We start from the raw sequence: 22389 nt of genomic DNA, 5'->3' as shown, positions 1-22389 counted from the left end.
AGCCTGAAAACAGAGCCAAGAGGAGGTGCAGAAGTCTAGTTTCCTCTCAGTCCACTTGAATTACAACATGCTCAGAGTTTATTGTGGGTTTCTTGCCCAATGAATCCAAAACAAACTGCCCACCCCAGCTTTAAAGGAATCAGTTTTCTTCAATCTACCCATGAACATGAGTTTAACTTTTACTGCACAGAAAAGTAGATGTAAAAGTGGACAAACTTTACCAGCATTAGTCAGAGTTCACCTTGCATTCCCCTCGGCGTGATTGTAATTTCTTGCCTCATTCTTTCACTCGCAGTCATGTGCCCCAAGAAGTTTTTTTCAACAGTTATTTCCGAGATGAGTCTTTGGATGGCAGTAAGTCAGCCTGATGCTGCCAAGCCTTGTTGTGGTTGGCAAGAGTCTAGTGTAAGATGTGGTAGTGTGGGCAGAGGGGTGTAAAATGGAACAAATGAACTTGAACTTGGAGACTTAGTCAGAACTGGGCTATCTACTATTGAGTCACTCCACGTCTACTGTACTGTCTCATTCTGTGTCTCTTCTTTCAGTCTTAAGTCTGTCTCGTACTTTCTTTCAGTTTCACACCTTTCTTTCTGTCTTTTCCTGTATTTACTATCGCTTCACAATCTCTGTCACTGGTTTATGTCTACCTTTCCTCTCCCCTCCATCAGTGCCTGCGGTGCCTGGCTACTTACCCCTTGCTTTGGCCTTTGGATATAAAGCTGTAGGTTAGTGATAATCAGCAGTCAAACAAATAGCTCTATCTGCAGTTCAGCCGTCACGCCTCATAGCACCAACGCCTGCTCAGACCCAGCTCTTACTGTTTGCAAAGCAACACTGAAAGTTAATGCGTCATTTACCACACGTTGCCATGTCTTACTTATCTTCACAATTGTTTCAAGAGGTGTTGTTCCACTTGATTAAGTGTTACTTGTATTTTGCTGTGTGCAGCAGATCGACAGATCCAGAGAAGAAATGGTAAGGATTTTAGTTAGTTGTAAATGTGAACTGAATCCAGCTACTAAAGTAGAGATGAAAGGTGCAGGAAAATGGGATACAGATTTATTTGACTAACTGATGTGTTTAATTTAAAAGTGCTAGTTTTTCAGTCACAAAATATAGATGATGTACATTATGACTGTTAATTGAGATTATGATTATGTAATGAGCCAGATAAAACAATCAGCCAGATTAAATATTGAGTGGTAGTGTGAAACACACCTTGAAGTACTTGGCTCTCCCTTTCATGGCAGATTGAGTGAACATGTCTGTGCCTGTTTGTTCTTGCAATGTTCCTTCAAAATGACCTGCAGGCTGATTTTTGTCAGAACTGGCAATTATTATCTAAACATGTGCTGCGATTCAAGATCACAGTGTGTATGTGTGAAACATACAGTACACCAGCATGCAATGTACATTTTTGCCAACAGAACACACATGAAATCTCTCCTGCCCCCGCAAACCCAAAGACCTCCAGCAGCTCTTTTACATCTCTCACACCTCCATACCATCCCACTCCAGACTCTGCCCCGTTTTCATTTATTATAGTCTAATTACACCTTAAGCATAAGTATGAGAATTTCATTGCACCAGGCAGATTGCAGTGTTAGAAGATGTTGTAGTGCAGGGATGTAGCATGGATTCCAGTTAACCGTGACTCACTGGGCAAACAGCTCTGTGTCTCCTAACCTTTGACCCTGTTTACTGGCAGAAAACAGGAGACACATTGTGGAAGATGGAAAGGAAGCAGATAGAAACCAGAAGCCAATGCATGTTATAATAACCTTGCCAACAAGTGTTTAAGGAATAAGTTTAAGTATGCATGTTTCAGACATGTCAGTAATTTTCTCCAATCAAAAAAAAAAATCTAGACAGGGTTCATCCACACTAGTGGTGTTTTTGGTTTTAAAATGTGTTTACGCCTAGCATCCACACTACTCCTGCATTTTGGAATCCTTAAAACAGAGACCTTTGAAGACACTGCAGACTCTATTTCAGTTTGGTCCTGTGCTTTGGTCTGGACGGGCAGAAAAGGAAACATTTGAAAACGATGATGCAGACACCCACATTTCCCAATTGTGCCTTATCAGTCATGATGTATCAGGCCAAAACTTTATGGCTAGGTGTACAGACTTTTTGTTATTCAGGTCTCCTTGTGTGGTTAATCCCTCCCATCGCCATGGCTTTCTTCAGTGATTAATAATGCTTCCAGTACTGCTTTAATATTTTTTCCAAATTTGCTTTGTAACAATCTGTTTAACGCCACCTTGATTGCCTTATACTGATATTTTCATTAACAGTTCCACCTTGTCGTCGGTCCAAGCAAAGAAATCTCTGGTCTTAAGTGGCATTTATACTTGTGCGTCAGCTCTATGCAGAGCCTACGCCGTAGCCTACGCGCATGGCTTACGCCAACGTGAGCATTTATACTTGTGCAGAGGTGTGTCTGTGTCATTCTGCAGTTACACCTCCAAAACACTAGTCAGTGGTGAAGTTTCTCTGAAGTGCTGTGAAGTGTAGATGATTCACAACACACCCAAAACACACATTAAACATGGTGACAATTTCAAACACCATAGCCTCCATAGTATTTTCTGTAACTAAGCAACCAACCATAAACTACAGTCTGCTTCCGGTTTACATCTGTACACACGTGCCCAGTGTACATGATTGATCATAAACTATGTGTTTGCAGGCAAGTTAGCATGGACAGAGATTAATTTTGCAACCTGTCCTCATACAATGGTTTGTATGATATCCTAGAAAAATGCACACTCAGTGGTTTATTAGCACTCCATGATTGAAGCTTCGTAGTTAACGTAAAGTTATGTAATTAGTGTAGTGTTACTAAGGCTAGGTTTAGGCAAGTAAAGTTACTGTGGTTAGGTTTAGGAAAAGAAACATGGTGACGATGTCCCTTAAAATTACTCAAAGTTCACCTGATTCTGAACACTTGTCTCCTGGGGAAAGCCCTGTGTTTTGTGACCTATCCACCGCCCCATCCTGCCTACTTGACGGACCATTTAGGATCGCTTCCTTCTTTTCTCCTGTCAGTGCACAGGTCACCTAATTGCAGCTTTCATAATAAGCGAGTTATACATGAATTACTGGGATATGTACGAATTTTGGTGCAAAATGTACCAACAGTGCATGAGAAATGCCTGAATTCTGAAACGGTGCTAAAATGCTCATATGCACAACGTTTTAAAATAAAAACTCATTAGTGTGGATGTGGCCTCATTGTCTATTCGAAAGTCAGTCTGTCCCACGAGCCACATTGTTCTTCAGCCTTGGATTTCAGTTTATCACAGGAAGTGTGAGTTAGGTAGCCACCAGTCACTTCCTGATCGAAAGAAGAAGTAGATTTGTGTTTTGTGAGCAGCTGGTTCCTCTGATGTGAAAACCACGGAGCTTCTCACAGACACTAAGTCTCATCTGATCTCATTAAGCTGTATCCACACAGAAGTGTTTAGAAAATGTTCTTCATGCATAAAGCCAAAAATGTTCTAGCTGACAGTTATGGGTTGCTGAGTATTCACAATCCATTAAAATCAATCTTCATCTCTTCAGTAAGTGCTGGATCAGCATGACAGCATCACTCAGCATTTCCCACACACAGTTATATTGGAAAAGGAAGCCTGAAGCAACTGTAATACATGTTACTTGTACTGTTTTGAGACTTGCAGGTCATGGCAGGATGAGTATCAGTTAAATGCCTCAATTAGATGAAAACACTGATAAAAGCTACTGATTTATCTCACTGTATTTTTTTTCTCAGAGGTTGAAAGTTTGAGCACTGGAGAGCTAAAATATTTTACAGTGAACAAACGGTCACATGTTGCTGCACAGCTTCTCGATTTAAACCTTGTCGGCTGGTGAAATACTGACAGTGGCTGTCCGGTGAATATTTGAGTGCAGGTTTCTTGTGGACAGTCTGGTGTAATTTAATTAGGTTGGCATAGAGACGCATCGAGGTGTCTAATGTCTAGATGTCTTGTGTAACTCAATATTGATGGTGGGCTTGGAATTACTATCATCAGCCGCCAGTCATGGCTGTGGTTGGTTGAACCTTTCAGTTCTGCACTGCACTCAGTCAGGTTTCCTGTGTGGCTCTGTCCCATGAGAGACGCCAGAAAGTTCCCCAAGCTAACCGTGTTCTCGTCTGTTAAACTTAAGGTAGAACACAACAGTGTTTGCTAAGACCTTTTATATCTGACCTTGTTTATCAGCAGCAAGCACAAAAAGCCTTTGTGAGATGTTTGGGTAGACGCCAGCAGGCCTGATCCAGATAAAAACCTTGATAACACAAGCATAACGAAGTAGCTGATTTATTTAAAGCTACTTCATGTCAAGAGTGATAAATGCAAAAACATCTAGAAGATTGATAAACAAGAATTCTTATCAATGTTTTATTGTTTATTTGCACTATATTTTATAGGGGAACACTACCCGAAATTAAGAATTCCAATATGTTATGTGCATTATTTCCTTGTACAGTTCATTCAGAATTTTTTGAACATTAGCTACTGTCTCTCCAAGCCTTTATACTATTGTAGTGTTCTCAGATCTGAAGCAGAACATGTACCCATATACTCTAAACCCCAATTACTGCCCTGAGGAGTTTTCTTGTAAACAATCACATCTATTAACAGTCAGTGTTACTCACTTATGAGCCGTGTGTGTACCCTTGAGGTCTAATGAAAGTACTGTATACATTTCCTTCCACATGAGACGTTATCAAAGATGTTTTGGTTTTTTTTTAGCATTTTGACACCTGCATTGTTTACGTGAGGGATGTATTAAGGAGAGTTGGATACCATGTTCAAACATGGTGCCTCAGTTAGTCCTATGAAAGTTGCTCACTTGCCACATGAAATCCATCTGCCAAATCCATGGGGTTCCTGATGGCTTTGCATGTTCATACCATAGACTGCACATAAAGATAGACAACACGTTTCCACTTCCCCCTACCGTACAAAAATGAAGTTTGTTTCTCTGATAAAATGAAACTTATCAGAGAAACAAACACTTGAGGACACATAACCATGATAAGAGCTACCTTAAATGCCAGAAACCATCTTTGGGAAAAATTTATTTGACGTGTACTTTGAGTTTTTTGTTTGGCCCATTCGCAAACAGGGAGGGGGCGGGGTTTATGACCTGTACTGCAGCCAGCCGCCAGGGGGCAAACAAAATGTTTTTGCCTCACTTTTGGGGATCTGTCATGCCATCCATCTTTATATACAGTCACTGGTTTATATCTGTTCGGAACAGCCTCACTTGAGGCAGGACAAAGTGCTCTGACAAGCACTGGAGCATACTGACATCTTTAAACTCTGTCTCCAACACGCTGAAGTGCAGAGTTCTAAAATGTTGTATGTCTATTTAAAAAATCATCAAAACATCATTCAATATGTCTTAAACATTTTGTTACAATTCTCTGCAGGCAACCATGAGGTTAAGTTACCTTAAGAAAAATAGCATGAATAGTTTTAGGTCTGTGTCCTTTTGTGGAAGCAGGAGTCGCATGTTTCATAATTGATTATGTCTCACGCTGAGGAATGTGACCAACTGCGTGATGTAGGACACCCAGGACAAAAACCCTTCTTTTTCAGACTTGAGTCCTGCCAATATAGACATTTATCAGAATGGTTAGCGCTCTCAGCAGGTTTGGAAAGTCTGGAAAAATAACTTTTGACAAGTTCCACATCTTGTCTGTGTAATAGTCTGGAAATATCCATCAAGGAAATCCATCATGAGAAAGTTAAAAAACTGAGCAGGCCAAGCATCACATATTCTGCAGCTGACTTTTGTGGATTAAAGTCATCTTTGTTTAGATTTCTGTCATTTACCAGCTCAAAGCACTGGTCACATACCACAGTGCGCTCTGCATGACCAGCCATCGTCAGGGCTGTAATCTTCCTGTATTTTGTACAGTGTGTTCCTGGTACTACAGTCAGTACTGTGACACATTGCAGTACAAGCAGAGAAAGGGTGAAGGATTAGTCAACGTGTGAATCATATGAAGCCGTTCCCATGACTTCAGACACCAGGAGCTCTCCATCCGGGTCCAACAAAATCGATAAAGTGAAACAAAGACAGGCCTGTCCCACTGTACAGCCTGCTGAGTGTGTGTGTGTGTGTGTGTGTGTGTGTGTGTGTGTGTGTGTGTGTGTGTGTGTGTGTGTGTGTGTTGTAGTGTGACCATCAGCTAACACGGCCTCATTGGATTATCTGTCCATGTTTGTTTTTGCTGAAGCAATCCTCACTCCAAACATAAACACAGCTAATATGCTCTGTTAGTCTCTATTTTTTTTAATCTCTCTATCATCCTTTCTTTCTCTCTCATGCTTTGACCCTCTGTTGTTTAATCTCTCACCCTCTTTTCTCTGTATTACATTCCCTCTATCTCTATGTGTCCTCACTGTTCAAATCTTCAAATTCAGGACAAAATGTGTCATATATGTGTATATGTATCAACAGTCATATTGAATCAGCAAGAGCATTTTTTATGGCTAGTCTGCAAAAATATGAAAACTCTCAGACAGTGATTTTGCAGGCAGGAACCCAGTCTGCTCTCTCCCTTGCTGGGAGACGCAGGTGGTTTGGTCTCAGGCTTGGCCTCCTTTCCAAGCTCCACATGCTGACTTAGAGATTTCTATCTCCTGGTGTTATGTCAGGTCAGTCAGCACTTTGAACAAAGCTCTCGGGGCTGCACAGTTATGGTTGAAATGATATCTTGGATTAAGCTGCTGGATGTTGTGATCTCAGTAATTAGGCTTAGCGGCCTTTTATTTTTTTATTTTGAGTTGCCCTTCCTTGACAGGAAACGAGGAAGAAAAGGCGATTTGACATGCAACAGAGATCCCTGTCAGGAATCAACCCAGGGTCATATCACTCAGGGTAACCAGGGTCAGGGTTATGGGGTATGTCTTAATCATTCAGCCACTAGGTCACCCCAAGGTTGGTTAGTTAATGAGGAGCGGGATTATTTGACTGGATATGTTATGAAGCATGAAACATTTGTCATTCAGTCCATCAACACACTTTGAATTGGCAACTATATAAGTACCTGATTGATTGTTGAAATGTTTTTTAAGCAGAAATGTCAAACATTGTGTGGTTCTCGCTTCTTTAAAGTGTTGCTACTTTTCTTTCTTTTTTATAGTAGTCAGTTGAATGTTTTTAAGTTTCAGTTTGTTGATCAGACAAAAGAAAATTCACCCTGGGCTCTGGGAAAACTGCAGTTGCGATTTTAATGCCTCCTCACCGGCGATAGCTGTGACTGGAAGCATTATGTTTTCAAGTTGTCCTTCTGTCCCATTTTTTTGTGAAAGCAATATCTCAAAAAATAGTCTCGAAGGAATTTCTGAAACATCCACTTGGACTCAACGATGAATTAATAAGATTTTGGTGGTCAAAGGTCAAGTTCATCTCCCAAAACATGTTTTTGGCCATAACTGTTTGTTTTTGGCCATGACAAAATTTCGCACGTGTAATAGGATAAGATGATGAAGTTATGACATTATATATCTAAAAGGTCAAAGGTCACTGTGACATCATATTGTTCTGCAAAAACACTTCTCTGTTCCACTAACATCATAACTCAGGAACAGAAGGGGAGACATTTGGTCAGATACTGAAGTGATGACACTAACCTTGGGTGGCTCTAAGACTGTGCTGATGTGTGTGAAGTATCCATCTTTTAGAATATGGAGCTTCTTTGCAGCAATTTTAAGCTCTGTTAACTGTCAGGCTACATATGAATCTAGACAGACATGGATATAATCTGTACCTGCAACTTGACTGGTTTGCAAAGGCACACAACGGCAAGGTGGTAAGTCTAGGTCACTATTTTCTGACTTTTAATACACCAGAAAAATACTGGATTAATCAAATAAATACTGGTCAAAATAATCAACAGTGAATATTACTGTTAGTTGCAGCCCTCATTTTGGTCTCTAACAAGAATTAGTGTGATCTTCTTCACTGTTTGGTGCTACATATTTTAGGCTGGTGCCTGTTGAATGTTTAAAATTTATAACATAAAATAATTTGACATATCTTTAATGGCCCAGACATGAACAATAAATTAATGTGAGGATAGATAAAGATCTACAAATTGTACTCAAAGTCCCCATGGGTCCTTGAAATCCTTGACAGTTTGTTAATGTGAAGGGAAAAATATGAAGGCTTTGAAAGTTTTTTTAAAATAGACTGTGCTTGAATTGATTTGTTTTGTGCAAAAATAGGAATTGAAGTTCTTTTTATTTATTTATTTTTTTTTATGTTCATAAGTAGGCTGATTGTATCTCCCACAATTGCATCATTGTTGTTTAATTGTTGTCTGTGAGCTTCTGTAGCAAGTTTTCATTATAAAGAATCTCAGTGTTGTAGCCGTGTCCCAAAAAATGCAGTGTTGGGTTTTTGAATTTGAGGGTACTGGGTCAGGAAAGTCCTTAAAAAGGTCCTTGAGTTTGATGTTAAAGAAGGTGAGGGAGCCCTGTCTCCTGGGTTCTTTATACACCGGATGATCATCAGCAAAACCCCTCACAGAAGTTAAGTTGACCTGACCCTAAACAAGCTGTGGCAAAACAACCTTTAGGAAGTTTTTGTAGTTGTCCTGTATCATTGTCACTGCACATGAAAAATAAGCTGTACATCCCCCTGAGCTTTTTAAAAAACTCCCAGAGGTCTTTGAAGTGAGGAATAAAGTATTATTATGACATTCCAAACGTTTCCTTTTCCCCCATCTCCCCTCTCTTCCCGGAGTGATGTCAGAGTCACAGATTTCCAAGCCATGACAGAGCACTTTTGCAGATAGCCCAGAGCCTGGTGCAGGAAGGGGCGGGGTCCTTTCACTTCTCATTTCCTGTGCCACAGGAAGCGCATTCCTCAGCCACTGGCAATAGGCAGCAGTAAAAGAGCCGAGTGTTACTGAGAGTTCCCGGCAACAGGCCAGCCTCCAGGAATCTCTCAGAGTAATTCCTATGGGAGTTGTCTCAAGATGTGTGTGTGTGTGTGTGTGAGTGAGAGAGAGAGAGAGAGAGAGAGAGAGAGAGAGAGAGAGTAAGAGCAACTCTTTCAACGCTGTTCTTAAAATATTTATGAGTATAAAATAGATTTGATGAAAGCTTTTCCTCCGTGTCAAGCTTTTTCCAATTTTTGAGAAAGCCAGCTCAGCCTCTGGAGTGTATAGTCGTTATTTTAATTCAAAATTACACTTAAAAACCTAGACCTTAATTAAATGTTAACTCATGTTCTTTTTCACAATTTAAGAGATTAAGGCATGAAAGAGCTGGATACCTCTGTGTGTGTTTCTTTTGCCAAGCCTTTGCCCCCACTGACGTGTGTATTCACTTCCTAGGATTCATAGCTCTGAGGTGTTCTTAATTAAACTGCCCTTGTTCTCCACAGTCAGTCCTGTTAAACTGATATAATGAGCTCATATGTGTTGGGCACACTATAAATGTCACACAGTCACTCATTGTCTTTGTGTCCTGTCTGGCCTGCTTCTGTTTGACGAATGTACCGGTAAGCATGTTACTCATATGTATTCTTCTAGTTCCCTGACACTATGTGTATGTGTGTTTGTTCCTGTAGGACAAGGGAAAAGGAAAAGGTTTGGTGAAGAATGCCGCCTTGGAAGAACCGGACGCTCAAAACCTGGAGGTTGTCGCCTTCTGTGAAGACGTAGCAACGTAAGATTTTGACTATTCTTGATCTTCTTTGCTTGTTTAAGTGATTTATAACATTATTGATATTAACGATGGCGATTTAGAGATGCATTAACTCACAGTGAGCAAGCAGCTGTTGTACACCTGCCAACCTGTGCCACCTGTAGGCAAGGAAAGTAATACCAGAGGTGGCGGTTTAGATCTTCAGATGATGATGTTGCCATCCACAGGCAAGGGAAGTAATAGCTGCAACTGTAACACTCAGGCCACCTGGGTCCAGTGGTGGACATGCCACACCTTATTGCCCTCCCTCTCCATACGATCCTCCCCCGGTAATACTCTACTACTTGTCGTCGTGTCTCACCACATCTCCTCTCGGCCTTCTTTCTCTCTAGTGTTAACCAATTGCTTCATGGTCGTGCAATGGGTGGCTGTGTTAACATTATAAAAACAGTGCCGTTGTGGCTAGCCAACATTAGCTGAGATGCCAGTAGAGGCAAGTTTTTTTCACTAGGATGGCAAAGATATGACCTGCCCTTAACCAGTCTAACTCATCCAACCCGCTAGCTAATGTTAGCTGAGATGCTAGCAAAGATTTGGGCTGTAAAACTGAAGTCCACTGTGGCTGGCTAACATCAGCTAAGAGTTGTAAACTGTAATTCACAGTGCTAATGTTAGCTGAGGTGCTAGCAGAGATGAGTTGGGGGTGGAGGGCCATGACAAGAGTCAGAGGGCAGTGAGATATTCTTTCAGTACTGTGTATTCACATAAGTGTCTGTTGACTGCTGGCAATGAGTGTTCTCTCTTATTGGCAGGAAATTGACTAACCAGCCCTCAGACCTTCCAGATGTAGGTGTTTTTAAACTAAAATAATGATGACAAGACATGGGATCCTTCAACTGACTTGAACTGATAATGTTGTCGCCATAATGACAGTGCTTTGTGTTTTGGGTGATATTAGTTTATTATATATGTGTATGGCCCCAGATTTTATGTTGGGGGAAAAAAAAATCAAAGTCACACTATTGAAAAATTATGTAAATATATTTGACAGTTCCTACCCTGCTGCTTGAAAACTCTGTAAAAGAAAATGCCCACATGTGCTACAGTAGGCAACAGATGCATTTAACAACAAGACTCAAGAGTCTGCAGTCATGCTAGCAGCTCGGTGAGGCTGCACTGAGATGCATTGGTGCTGTGAGTTAAGTGCTGACATCAGCATGTTAACATGAGCACAATGATAATGTTAACATGCAATGTTCAGCAAGTATAATGTTAACATTGTTCACCATTTTAGTTCAGCATTTTAGCATGCTAACAAGTGCTAATTGGCGATAAGCACGCGGTATATCTGAGCCTGATGAGAACGTAATTTGTTTTGCTGCAAATATTGTACAAATTGGAATTTTTACTTCATGGTGGCGCTGGATGAAAAGTCAGGGGATCATCAAAGTCATTCAGATTCTTCCTCTGGGGATCCTGAATGTGTGAACAAAAGGCCATGGCAATACATCTTATAGTTACTGAGATATTTCAGTTTGAACCAAAGCAGTGGACCGTCATCCCCAGAGCCATGACACAAGCATTGATAAAAATAGCATTTTTGCTCTTGTTTGTATGTGAGTGTAAATGCATACTTGTACATTTTCATGCATGATATATATATATATATATATATATATATATAAACATAATTGCATGTTTTGTAGCTCTGTTCGTTTTCTGAGCCTGCACAGATTCTCTCACTCCAGTAGTTAGTTCTGGGTGGAGCGATGATGAAGCTGCGCTAGGGGAATCCACTTCCATTACGATAACAGGGTCAACGCCCGCTCTCTGCCTGCCTGTTGGTCAACACTCGCTCTGCACAGTTTGTAATTATAATTAACTTCTCATAAGAGTCTAAAGGAGGAAAATGTAAAAATAATTTTGTAGGTTTTTCATCATCTTATACCCTCCCAGCTACCCTGCCAACAATATCACAGGGACAACATCAGAGGCTGAGTGATGACTTATTGTACATGAAGGCTTTTTTCAGTTTAAATGATGCATTTCAATTTATTTTATATAACATTATCAAAGTATGTACAATATAAACACAATTTTTATTCAGATTTGCCTTTCCTCTTCTCTCCCTCCTCTCCTGTTTCCTGTTATACTGGTCATGATGCATCCAAGCAATCAGATCCATATGCCAGGCTGGCTCTGGCTGCCCCTCATATGTTTTCACTGTGCTGGCCAAGTAGGCAAAAATACTGAAAAGAGAAAAAAAAAGTGTTAACTCTTCTCTGTTGTGCTTCTTTTATTTTTTCCTACCAGCCTGCGCTCCACATTCCCTCACAGCGACATGTCCACCAACCCTGGCTACGTCCTGAGCCCTGTCATTGCCCAGAGAAACAGCGGAGGTGACAACAGCTCCTCTGTCAAGGTTTCTATTGAAATCTCAGAATCTCAGCAGCCTGTAACCTTCACCTGTGACGGTAAGCATCCAGTGACGATAACCATTTTTGAACCAACTCTTAACAGTGTATGGTAGATGTAACACTTAGTTCAACTGACTGTTGATACCAGAACATACTGAGCATGAATCTGAAGCTATTTCTGACGGACTTTTTAAAGGGATTGCTTTTTTTGATCATGAAAATAACGCCATTTTAGCAGCCTTCTTACTTTGTATATAAGAGATACTGAATTTTTTTTCTAGAATGGACCTACAGTTAATGGCAAGAATGCCCCAGTGATAAGAAGTGTAGAAAATCCTCTGAAGTCAACCAAAAAAAAAACCTTGTACCCCCTTTTGCCTTTAAGAGTACGCAGCTCAGATTGCAGATATGAGAGCTCTAAAGGAGGAAACGACATTCACAGCTGCCAAACTCTCTACCCCCTCCCCACCTCTTTTTTTTTTTTTTTCCCTTTTCGTTTTTTTCTGTCGTGGGAAGTACACTACGTTCCTTTTCCGCACAAATAAAGGTTTGTCCCTTCACCATGAAGTAGCCATGTTGGGCAAAAGGGACTGGAGTCTTTCTTTCTTTCTTTTTTTCAAGGGCCCACTAATATCTTTGGTTTCCTTCCCTGGGTCTTTGGGGAGCTGTTATTGGCTAACCCGTCGTTAAACGCACACAAAACTACAACCACTGTGATTGACATGTCTTCTGGTATCTGAAGCCAAGCACGCTGGAGGCCGTCAGCCAATTCAATGGGCTTTTTTTGTCAGACATATTATCCCGACTGTGTGACCAAGTTCACTGCTGTCTGTGTGGGTCCCTGAGGAGCATTGAGCCACTTAGTGTATGTGTTGTGTGTGTGTTGTATGTCTGCTTTATGTGTTCCATTGCCTGTATATACATATCTGACCTCACTGACAGTTGTTTCTCGTATGACGGCCAACCCACATATTTACACATGAGCAGTCTCAAGAGCTCTGGAGTGCGTGTGTGTACCAAACTGTCCCACTGACCGAGACACCACTCCTCAAAGCCCAGTTCATGTCAAACAACCTATAGGAAATATATTTACTGCTTTCCTCGTCCTAATTGTGCTTTCCTTGTTTCCTGCATTGACTCCTGGTTTACCTCGTCATCCTGCTTCTGCTGAGGTCACCTCCCTAAATCCCACAGCCCTGGGTCACTTCCTAGATGCGTTTCCTTCTTTCCTAGTATGATGTCTTGTTCGTTATTTCCTGGTTGACTTCCTATTTGGTCAGTAGCGTGTTGACTCACATTGTTGGAGTTTGGACACTGCTGGAATCTGCTCTCTGGAACAAAAGGCCTCAGTTTGACTCAGAGCTCGGATAGACAGATTGAGAGAAAGAGAGATAGGGGATAAGAAGGGTACTTCACATTCTTCATTTCTTTCTCTCTGTGTCTTGCTTGTTCTCAAGCCCTCATCTTGTTGTTTCTTTCCATTTTACTTTCTGTTTGTCTTTTTTTCTCAATTTGTTTCCCCTCCCTTGTCTTGCTTTACAGTATTTTCCTCCACCCTTGTTTCCTAGCAGCATCACCTCATCTGTCCTCCCCTCCTCTCCCTCTGTCTAGCTCTGTTGTCCTCTTGAACCTGTCATCACATCAGAGACAGATTAACATGAGACATTATACATTCATCACTCTTCATTTTATCCTTGTCGGTTTTTCTCTCTCTCCTCCCTCTACTGTCATCCTCATTATTTTCTCATCTTGTCACCCACAAATTTTTTATTCTGCCTCTGTCTTTTTTGTTCTCTTAAAGGAATACTTCACCCACAAAATGATCATTTGTATATCAGTTGCTCACCATGTGTTACGTTGAATTCGTAAAGAAAACTTTGTTTTTCTCAAATGCTTCCACGGTGAATGGAGAATCCAAAAAAGGCAGGCAGTCGTAATGAATAAAAAGTCAAAGGGGACCATGTTTAACGCAGCAAAAACTATATCAAAACATCCATTTGCAAACTGTCACACAACTGTTGCAGTATAACCAACTATTAATTATCCAATCGTATGCTCACTGCTTCCCAAACACATGCAGTTTTGCTAAAACCTTGCACATGCATTCAAGCAGAGCTCATAGGCACGCACATGAGCACGCTCAGGTGAAGTGTTGTATACTGTAACGTTTTAGCAAAAATGCATGTGCTTGTCAAGTACTTAGCATACGACCGGATAAGTGAGACATGAATTATACTGCACAAGTTGTGTGAGATTTTGTAAACGGATGTTTCGATATAGTTTTCAGTGTTTCCCACAAAATGAGAATCTATGTGTGGCGACAGCTGACAGGGGAGTCTGATCTGATCAGAGCTGACCAGATCGATGGATGAGAAGAGCAGTTATTTGTGAGTGAAAGCAAACCTTTAGGAGGTTGAATTTCACTTTCATGTGCCTGCTGTCTGCTGCTCGGTCTGTGACCAGAGTACGCTCTGTGGTCCGAGAGTGTGTGTGTGGAGAAATTAATAACCAAACAGCATGCATATTTCAACACCTAATAAACAGTCCAGCTTCAAAAATAGCAAATCTAAATGTGGCAGCAGATGTTTTAGTCGTGGCAGGGCGCCATAAATTAATGAATGTGTGTGAAACCCTGGTTTTGCTGATGTTAGACGTGGTCCCCGATGACTTCAGTTCATGAAGAATGCTCTCCTTTTTCTCCATTCACTGGAGGCATGTGAGAAAAACGATTTCTAAACAAAATCAAGGTGAGTAATTGATGTACAAGTGGTTATTTTATGGGTGAAGTATTCTGTTAAATCGTCATCTTTCTTTTCTGTGTCTTTCTGATTTTTATCTGCTGTTGAAATGGCTAAATTGTGCAACTTATACTCAATATTGCAAAAGATTACTGCGTTTACTTGTGACTGATAGTCTGGTGTAATTATGTAAGAAGTGGAAAAAAAATCTGTTGAGTAAAGAATGATGCAGGTTTACAGGATTAGCTTTGTAAATAAATATATTGCCCAACAGTTCCAAAAAGAGATCAGGATGTTCTGTCATCTCTGCTTGTTTCATTCTGTTGCCTCTTTACCCGTTTTTCTAGAGAGCAGTCGAAAGGAAAGACAGTCGGTTCTTCCAGGGCTTGGCTGTGAACAACTTGGATTCTGGGGATTCCTAACATACTGTGGCTCGAGATGGATGGAGTGAGAAAGGGAGAAGAGAGAGAAGTGTGAAAAGAAATCCAAAAGAGGGACAGAACGCAGAGAGATGGAGGAAGGGAGAGTAGGAGCAGAGAGGAATACAGAGGGAGAAAGTCAGGGGAAAAATTGAGATGAAAGAAAAGGGGAAGTACATGAAAGAAAGAGAAATTAAAGATAGAGGTTCAGAGAGAAAGGTGCAGAGAAAAATTTAAATGAGACAGATGTGATGTATTGTAAAACTGATGATAGAGGGAAGAAATGCTGGGAGCTGGGCTCAGGTTACTGTCTGCGGCTTAGAGGGTGTAGGAGAGGAGGGAACACACACACAGTCGTGTTCCTCATTTCAGACGTGAAGAGAGGAATTCACTGACTGCATTAGTTTTAGTTTGGTGAACCTAATGAACTGGCAACTGTCTGGGTGTAAACTGAAGTATTATAAAGGGCTGTAGCAGCGAATCCACCAAGATAAAACTTGATGCATCTTGTTACAGTTTGTCTCAAGATTTTCCCACATCATTTGTCGAGGACAACATACTGATTTGTTTGTGTTCACGTGGCGTGACATGCAAAAGATTTCAACTGTAGGTTAAAGTTCAGCAGTAAAAAGGTTACATACATGAGATACCATCCTAACATCGTGGAGTCATTGAAGCTATTACAGTATGTCCTAATCCTGAATTCATATCCATTTCACCATTAAACTCTTACTTTTTCTGCTGCACTGTAACATTTTGCTTTTACTTCTGATTATTGTGTTCCTTTGTCTCTGAGTCTGACAGTTGGACAGAAATCTCTGTTTCCTCTGAGTCATGTAGGAATTACATCATTTCTCTTTTACATCTGAAATGTGTTGGTCCTCTGGATTTAACAAGTGCTCAGTGACTTCTAGCTTTGCTCTGCCATCTCGCCAGCCCTCTCATTGTGGATCCTACAAGACAATGATTGGACCTTAAACCTGTTCACATAAGTTATTATGCTGGTTGTTGAAGAGCTATCGTGGTACATTTATCTAGATTTTATTTACTCCTTAGCAAGGTTATTATAGTCAATCAAAGCTAAACTAAAAACTAAAACTAGGTGTAAAAAAAATTTGTAGTTAAGGTATACTGTGCAGGATTGTCAGTCACTGTTTGCAAACAAGCTCGCCAGCAAAAGTGAACATAAAAGCCAACCCCTGATTCACTCGTTTGGTGTTTCGCCCTGGCTATATTTGCTTTTTTTTTAAGTGCTGTCTCTCTTGGATTCCTGCCACTTACGGTCTGGCATCTGGTTGCTACCTGTTTATAAAGCCCCGACCTCACCTGAGCACTGTGGAGGTACACGCCTATCAATGTCCTGAGCAGAGAAAATAACAAGAAACTAAGAAAATACAGGTAGAGGAGTAGATAGAAAAATAAACCTTCACACATTTTAGTGGATCATAAGTGATGATTGAGAGGACTTACTTCTATATGAGTCTATACATTGTTTTTTAGGAAACTCCTACATAATATTTTGATTTGATTTCATTTGATTGGATTAATTTTTTTATTTTAAATTTGAAAAAAAATAAAATAAAATAGAATATATTGTAGAAAAAAACCCCTCCAAAACAGAGACAAACAGTAAATCATGAACAGACTTACAATAAGAAATGTAAATTAATATTTCACTAGTCCATACTCATTGAGTGCACAGTTGCCCACGTACAGTTTCACATGGTGTGTGTTTGGGATACAAGTCATAGGAAATTGCAGATTGAATAGTCAACTGAACCCATTAAGAAGAGCAATGTCTTCAGACAGAGTTTTTGTGAATTTGATAGTAGGGTTGCTTTATCTTACTATATAATGACGAAAACTCTGTCTACCAAGTTTAGTAAAAATCGATATGGCGGTTAGGCCTAGATAAGAAATTAGCTCTCTAGCACCCCCATTTTGTTTGATGGGGTCAATAATGGAGGGGTCCCCTCGGATTATGTGTGGTCATATGCCTACAAAGTTGCGTGGTGATCGGTGAAACCCTTGAGATGTTATACACCTTTATGTGATGAGCCACGCCCTCCACAATATTTATTGCCTTATAGAAGCTCAGTTTTAGTAAGTTTTCCAACTTTTGCCAAGAGGGAACTTTAGATATTGGTCCCTAGATTATGTTCACCCAGTTTCATGCAGATCGCTCAAACTTCCTAGGAAGAGATTGATTTCAGGTGTTTTTCAAAAAATTCAAAATGGCGGAAAATCTGTATAATTGGAAGTTATGGGTTCTTCGGGCAAATTTGTTCCTCATGAAGAGAGGCATCTCTGTGCAAAGTTTCATGTCTCTACGACATACGGGGCATGAGATATGCCCATTCAAAGTTTGCAATTTCAGTTGGTTGCTATAGCGCCCCCCTTTGGCCAGTTGATGTAATATTGCTTCATTCGCATCCTCCCATGACCCTCTACCACTGTGCCAAATTTCACATGGATTGACCAAGTCAGCGAGGAGAAAAATGTGGAAAAGACACACATACACACAGACAGACAGAGTTTAGTAAGATGTCCAAAAAGGAGCAGGAAGAAGCAAAATGCTTTTCTACCCCTAACTCCAAACTATACTAATCCACCACTTATCAAACTATTTATTACATAAATACACCACACATTTACACCACTGCACTTCTCAATACCTGATAACCAACATTACACCATGTATACAACAAATACGAAAATACGAATTGAGAATACTGACAACAGTTTTACATTGCCTGAACTGAACTTGCTAAATCTTGCCCCTGACAAATACCCTCCATACAAAATAAAAACAAATAAATAGAAATAAACTAAAACTTAACATTTTTAAACAGTTCAAACCAAACCAAACCAAACCAAAGGTAAAAACAAAACAAAAACTATAATTTATCTAGGCAGTCCTTAGTTTATAGGTGTGTGTGTGTTTGTGTCAAATCGAACCTCATTATGTTTGCGTGTGCCCATATGTGACCCCGCCAACTCCATTCCCCAACCATGTGTGAAACCATGAACGGCATACGACAGAGGAATTTCCTCCTCCTTTTAACTGGTGCCTCCAAAAATGCCCTGCTGGGAATTCCCTCACCACCTCAGAGTGCTCACAAAATGAGGCGTGGCCTATCTAATTGCTTTGTGACAAAACACCGCAGCCCATGTGTAACCTCAGCGACCACCGCCGCGGCCCATCAAGCGGACAGAACCACAAAGCTAAAGCTACTGGTTTCAGCTGTAAGAAAAGACGCACCATTCCTCTGAAGGGTGGAGGTCTGTTGTTGCCGTAGCCGGGGTGGTCTCCCTCCCTGTGTGTCTAAGTGAACGCCTGTTAAGTAACCTGAGTGTGTGTGCTTAGTCCAAAGCTGAGATGTGTCTGTGTATGAAGTGTTTGTATCTGTCTGCCTGTGTTTGTGTGTCTTCAAGGTTAAGAGTGTGCTAAAACCTCCTTAGAAGTAGCTAATCTGCCACATATCAGGTTACGCTCTCCACCCAGTCTTCCCTTGGCCACACACATCAGATATCGGAGCGTACACAAACAACTTGAGCTGACCCCAAATCCCCCCCAATTTAATATCGTTCCACAACACACCGCTGTAGTTCCTTTGATTCAAGGACAGGTTTGATACATGAGCTGTTCAAACATGGCAGGATGGTTTGCAGTTAGAGATAAATGTAAGTTCCAGAGTTCAGTTCCCACAGCAGGAAATGGGTGTCTGTTTTTAGCAAGTCTCTCTCCATGTATGACATGATGGGCACTTGAGCTCTGATCCCTCTGATAAAACTTGTACATGTGGTGAGATACTTTTTTTTTGGGTGCTCCAAATTCCTCAGATCCTTTAAATGAATCACAACAAAGCCACCTCTTGTTGATGCACCTTGTATCGTGTTCCCACTTGTTTTTAGTTTCCTGTAACTGAGGTATAATCTTTTTTGTTTTTTGAAGCATTTTATGTCATTCTCATTACGTCTTTTCTCTTTTTCGCTCTCTTCCATCATTCCCTTTCCTCTTGTCTCTTCATCCTCTTGTTTTCACCAACGCCTTATCCCTCCCTTCTCTCTGGATTTTCCATTTCACTGCCCCTCCCTCACATTGGTTTCATGTTGTTTCCCTTTCCCCTCCATCACTGTTTCTTTCACCATCCATCCCTCCATCCTCTCCACCTTCCACAGTGAGTTCTCCAGTGGAGCTGCTGATCAGTCAGACTCTCTGCTGGGTCCATGATGACCTGGACCAGGTCGACTTCTCCAGCTACCTGCTCAAAGTCTGCGGCCAGGAGGAGGTACTGCAGAAGTGAGTAACACAGACAGAGAAGTGAAGTAACTCCTGTTGACAAAGACATGTTAAAGGTCCCATATTTTAAGACTCATATTCAGGTTCATACTTGTATTTTGGGTTTCTACCAGAACATGTTTACATGCTTTCATGTTGAAAACACAAATTATTTTCTCATACTGTGCCTGAGTATACCTGAAATCGCCTTCTGTCCGCATCGCTCTGTTTTTCTATCTTTATAGGGACCTTACAAATGCAGCGGTTTTTGCGAGCGCCTATTTTTCAAGGCAGGTCGCCAAACTATCGCAGGGCTGACACATAGAGACAAACAACCATTCACGCTCACATTCACACCTATGGACAGTTTAGAGTTACCAATTAACCTAGTCCCCAATCTGCATGTCTTTGGAGTGTGGGAGGAAGCCGGAGTGCCCGGAGAGAACCCACGCTGACACGGGGAGAACATGCAAACTCCGCACAGAAGGGCTCCCACGCCCGGGGTCGAACCGGCAACCCTCTTGCTGTGAGGCGAGAGTGCTAACCACCACACCACCGTGCCGTCCCGTAAATATTAGTCTGTGGTAAATATGAGAAAGTTGATCATTTTGGTGCAGAGCTGCCAAAGCTTTTCATCTGTCTGAGGGACGATAGGCCTACACATATATAAACAGCCTCTGGAGGAAGATCAGCTTCTAACTCCGGATTTCAGGTACCGTAAATTGGCTATGATTCGGTGCTTGTTAACGTTACTTAGCAACCTGCCACTGCGCTCTCGAAAGCTGTCTCAAAAAAAGCACTACAGTAGCACCCAGTGCTTGACCCTGCATTTTCCCGGCAGTTAAAGACACAGCATGTGTACGCCCCCATAGGCTGTTTCACTGAAATTAACATTGCTAGGCAACAGCTTGGGTCGATTTTTACTTCCTGTCAGCTGATGTCATTCACATACACTGCAAAACACTCCAACAGGACATATCTAAGGACCCATTAAGAGTGTTTATGTTTCAAACGGTCTACATAATTTGCTTGTGACATCACAAATTCACAGAAATCCCGATGGCTTGTTTGAAAGTGCAGTTTCTGAATACAAATTGTGTGCATTTATCTGTGAACTTTTTGATACTTTCACAGTATTTATATAGCACCTATACCTGCTTTATTTTTTTTTTTTTAAAGACACTGAAATCTGACTTTTCACAATATGGGACCTTTAACATTTTGGGGACTGGAAGGAACAACATTTCCTTGGTTAACTTGGCAGCTTTTTTATTTATGCACAGGCTTTTGAATAGTTCTCATTTGTTTTCTTATGCCCTCAACTCTGTCCTCAGTCTCTCCCTCTCTGCCTCTCTCTATCACTCTTATCTTGGCATCCCCTCAACATCTTGTACAAAGGAGACTGGCGGATGTTTCTATATCTTGCCCCACGCCCTCCTCGACCATGGAAATTCTCTTCTCCCTCTAATCTGGGATACGTGGGAATGGTTACTCCCGTACCCAGACTTAAAGGCCCAGCACATCCAAATGTTCAGAGTTGCATAATAATCTGTCATGATTACAACTGCAGAACAGATTGAAGTGTGTATGCTGTGTGATCACATACTGTCACTTATCTTTACAACCTTGAATTAGTCATGCTGAGAATGCTTAGCAATCATTATACGACCATAAAAACGTGTTAATAAATATGTGTTAAATGGTTATTGTGCTCAACATGGAGAAAGTTAGAGATTTCTTTTGCTTTTTGCTGCTTTGAGGAAAACTTTCAAACACACTGAGAGCCACTGTATAAATTCCTGTAAGTCATGATTATCAGGGATGCGTTGTTGCGTTTGACAGTTACACCATTGCGTCATCTGTAATCATAGTCATCCAGCCCTCTTACTATGGGGCCTGAAGCTACATATCATCTGCACACTCCCAAATGTAGGTAATTTAGTGAGCTAGCCACACCAGTGATAACTTGTTTGACAGTATCAACTAAATGACTTGCATACAGGCTGTTGTCTCCAAATTTTGTCCCTAAAGTAGCCTCTCTTAGGGGACAAAGATTGACGTTACAGAAAATATGTTGAATAATCATGGACAGACAGAACATCTCCAAAGTATTAGGAGTGTTAGGAATATTCTTCGCAGAAAGTGTTTTCAAGCCTCTGCGCCGGCGACAGCCTTGGCTGTATGCGTCATGTTTCCCGTCCGTCTGTCCCATTCTCAGGAACACGATATCTCAAGAATGCCTCGAGGGAATTTCCTCAAATTTGGCACAAATGTCCGCTCGGACTCAAGGATGAATTGATTATGTTTTGGTGGTCGAAGGTCAAGGTCACTGTGACATCACAAAACATGTTTTTGGCCATAACTCAAGAATTTACATGCTAACTATGGCAAAACTTCACAACAATCTCTAAGAGGATAAAATGATGACATTTTATATCCAAAACATCAAATGTCAACTTCACTGTGACGTCATAATGTTCGGCAAAAACACTTTTCTAGCCATTATTCAACATTATAACTCAGGGACAGAAGAGGGGACATTTAGTTGGATAGGGGGAAGATGTGTGTGAAGCATCTACATTTTTTAATTTCTTTGCAGAAGCATTTATATTCAAAGTATCGTCTACCATCATAGCTACAGCTTTGTGTTCCACCCTGTTCCTCTGATAGTCCACCACAAGCTCAGTGGTTTTCCTGATATTGTGCTTCAGGTGACTGTCGTTACACCATGTGACAAAGCTCTGTATCAGTCCTCTGTGCTCCTCTGCAAGAATAGTCTCAAAGTGAGGACAGCATTTTTTTCACTGGAAATTATTCAGTGGTATCATACGTGTCGATGTAGTCACCAAAAAACAC

General features: G+C 41.0%; 1 protein-coding gene across 1 annotated transcript in view; it reads left to right on the top strand.

The window, feature by feature from the left end:
- The window catches only part of pik3c2a (phosphatidylinositol-4-phosphate 3-kinase, catalytic subunit type 2 alpha), a 67266-nt gene that overhangs the window by 13403 nt on the left and 31474 nt on the right, over positions 1–22389 (top strand). The window contains exons 3-5 of the mRNA XM_049573259.1: positions 9601–9698; positions 11991–12151; positions 19434–19554. Coding sequence (XP_049429216.1) covers positions 9601–9698; positions 11991–12151; positions 19434–19554 — 380 coding nt within the window. The remainder of the gene's footprint in view (positions 1–9600; positions 9699–11990; positions 12152–19433; positions 19555–22389) is intronic.

Source organism: Epinephelus fuscoguttatus, linkage group LG4 (assembly GCF_011397635.1).
Source record: "Epinephelus fuscoguttatus linkage group LG4, E.fuscoguttatus.final_Chr_v1".
Lineage (NCBI taxonomy): Eukaryota > Metazoa > Chordata > Actinopteri > Perciformes > Serranidae > Epinephelus > Epinephelus fuscoguttatus.
This window is presented reverse-complemented; position numbering and strand designations above follow the sequence as displayed.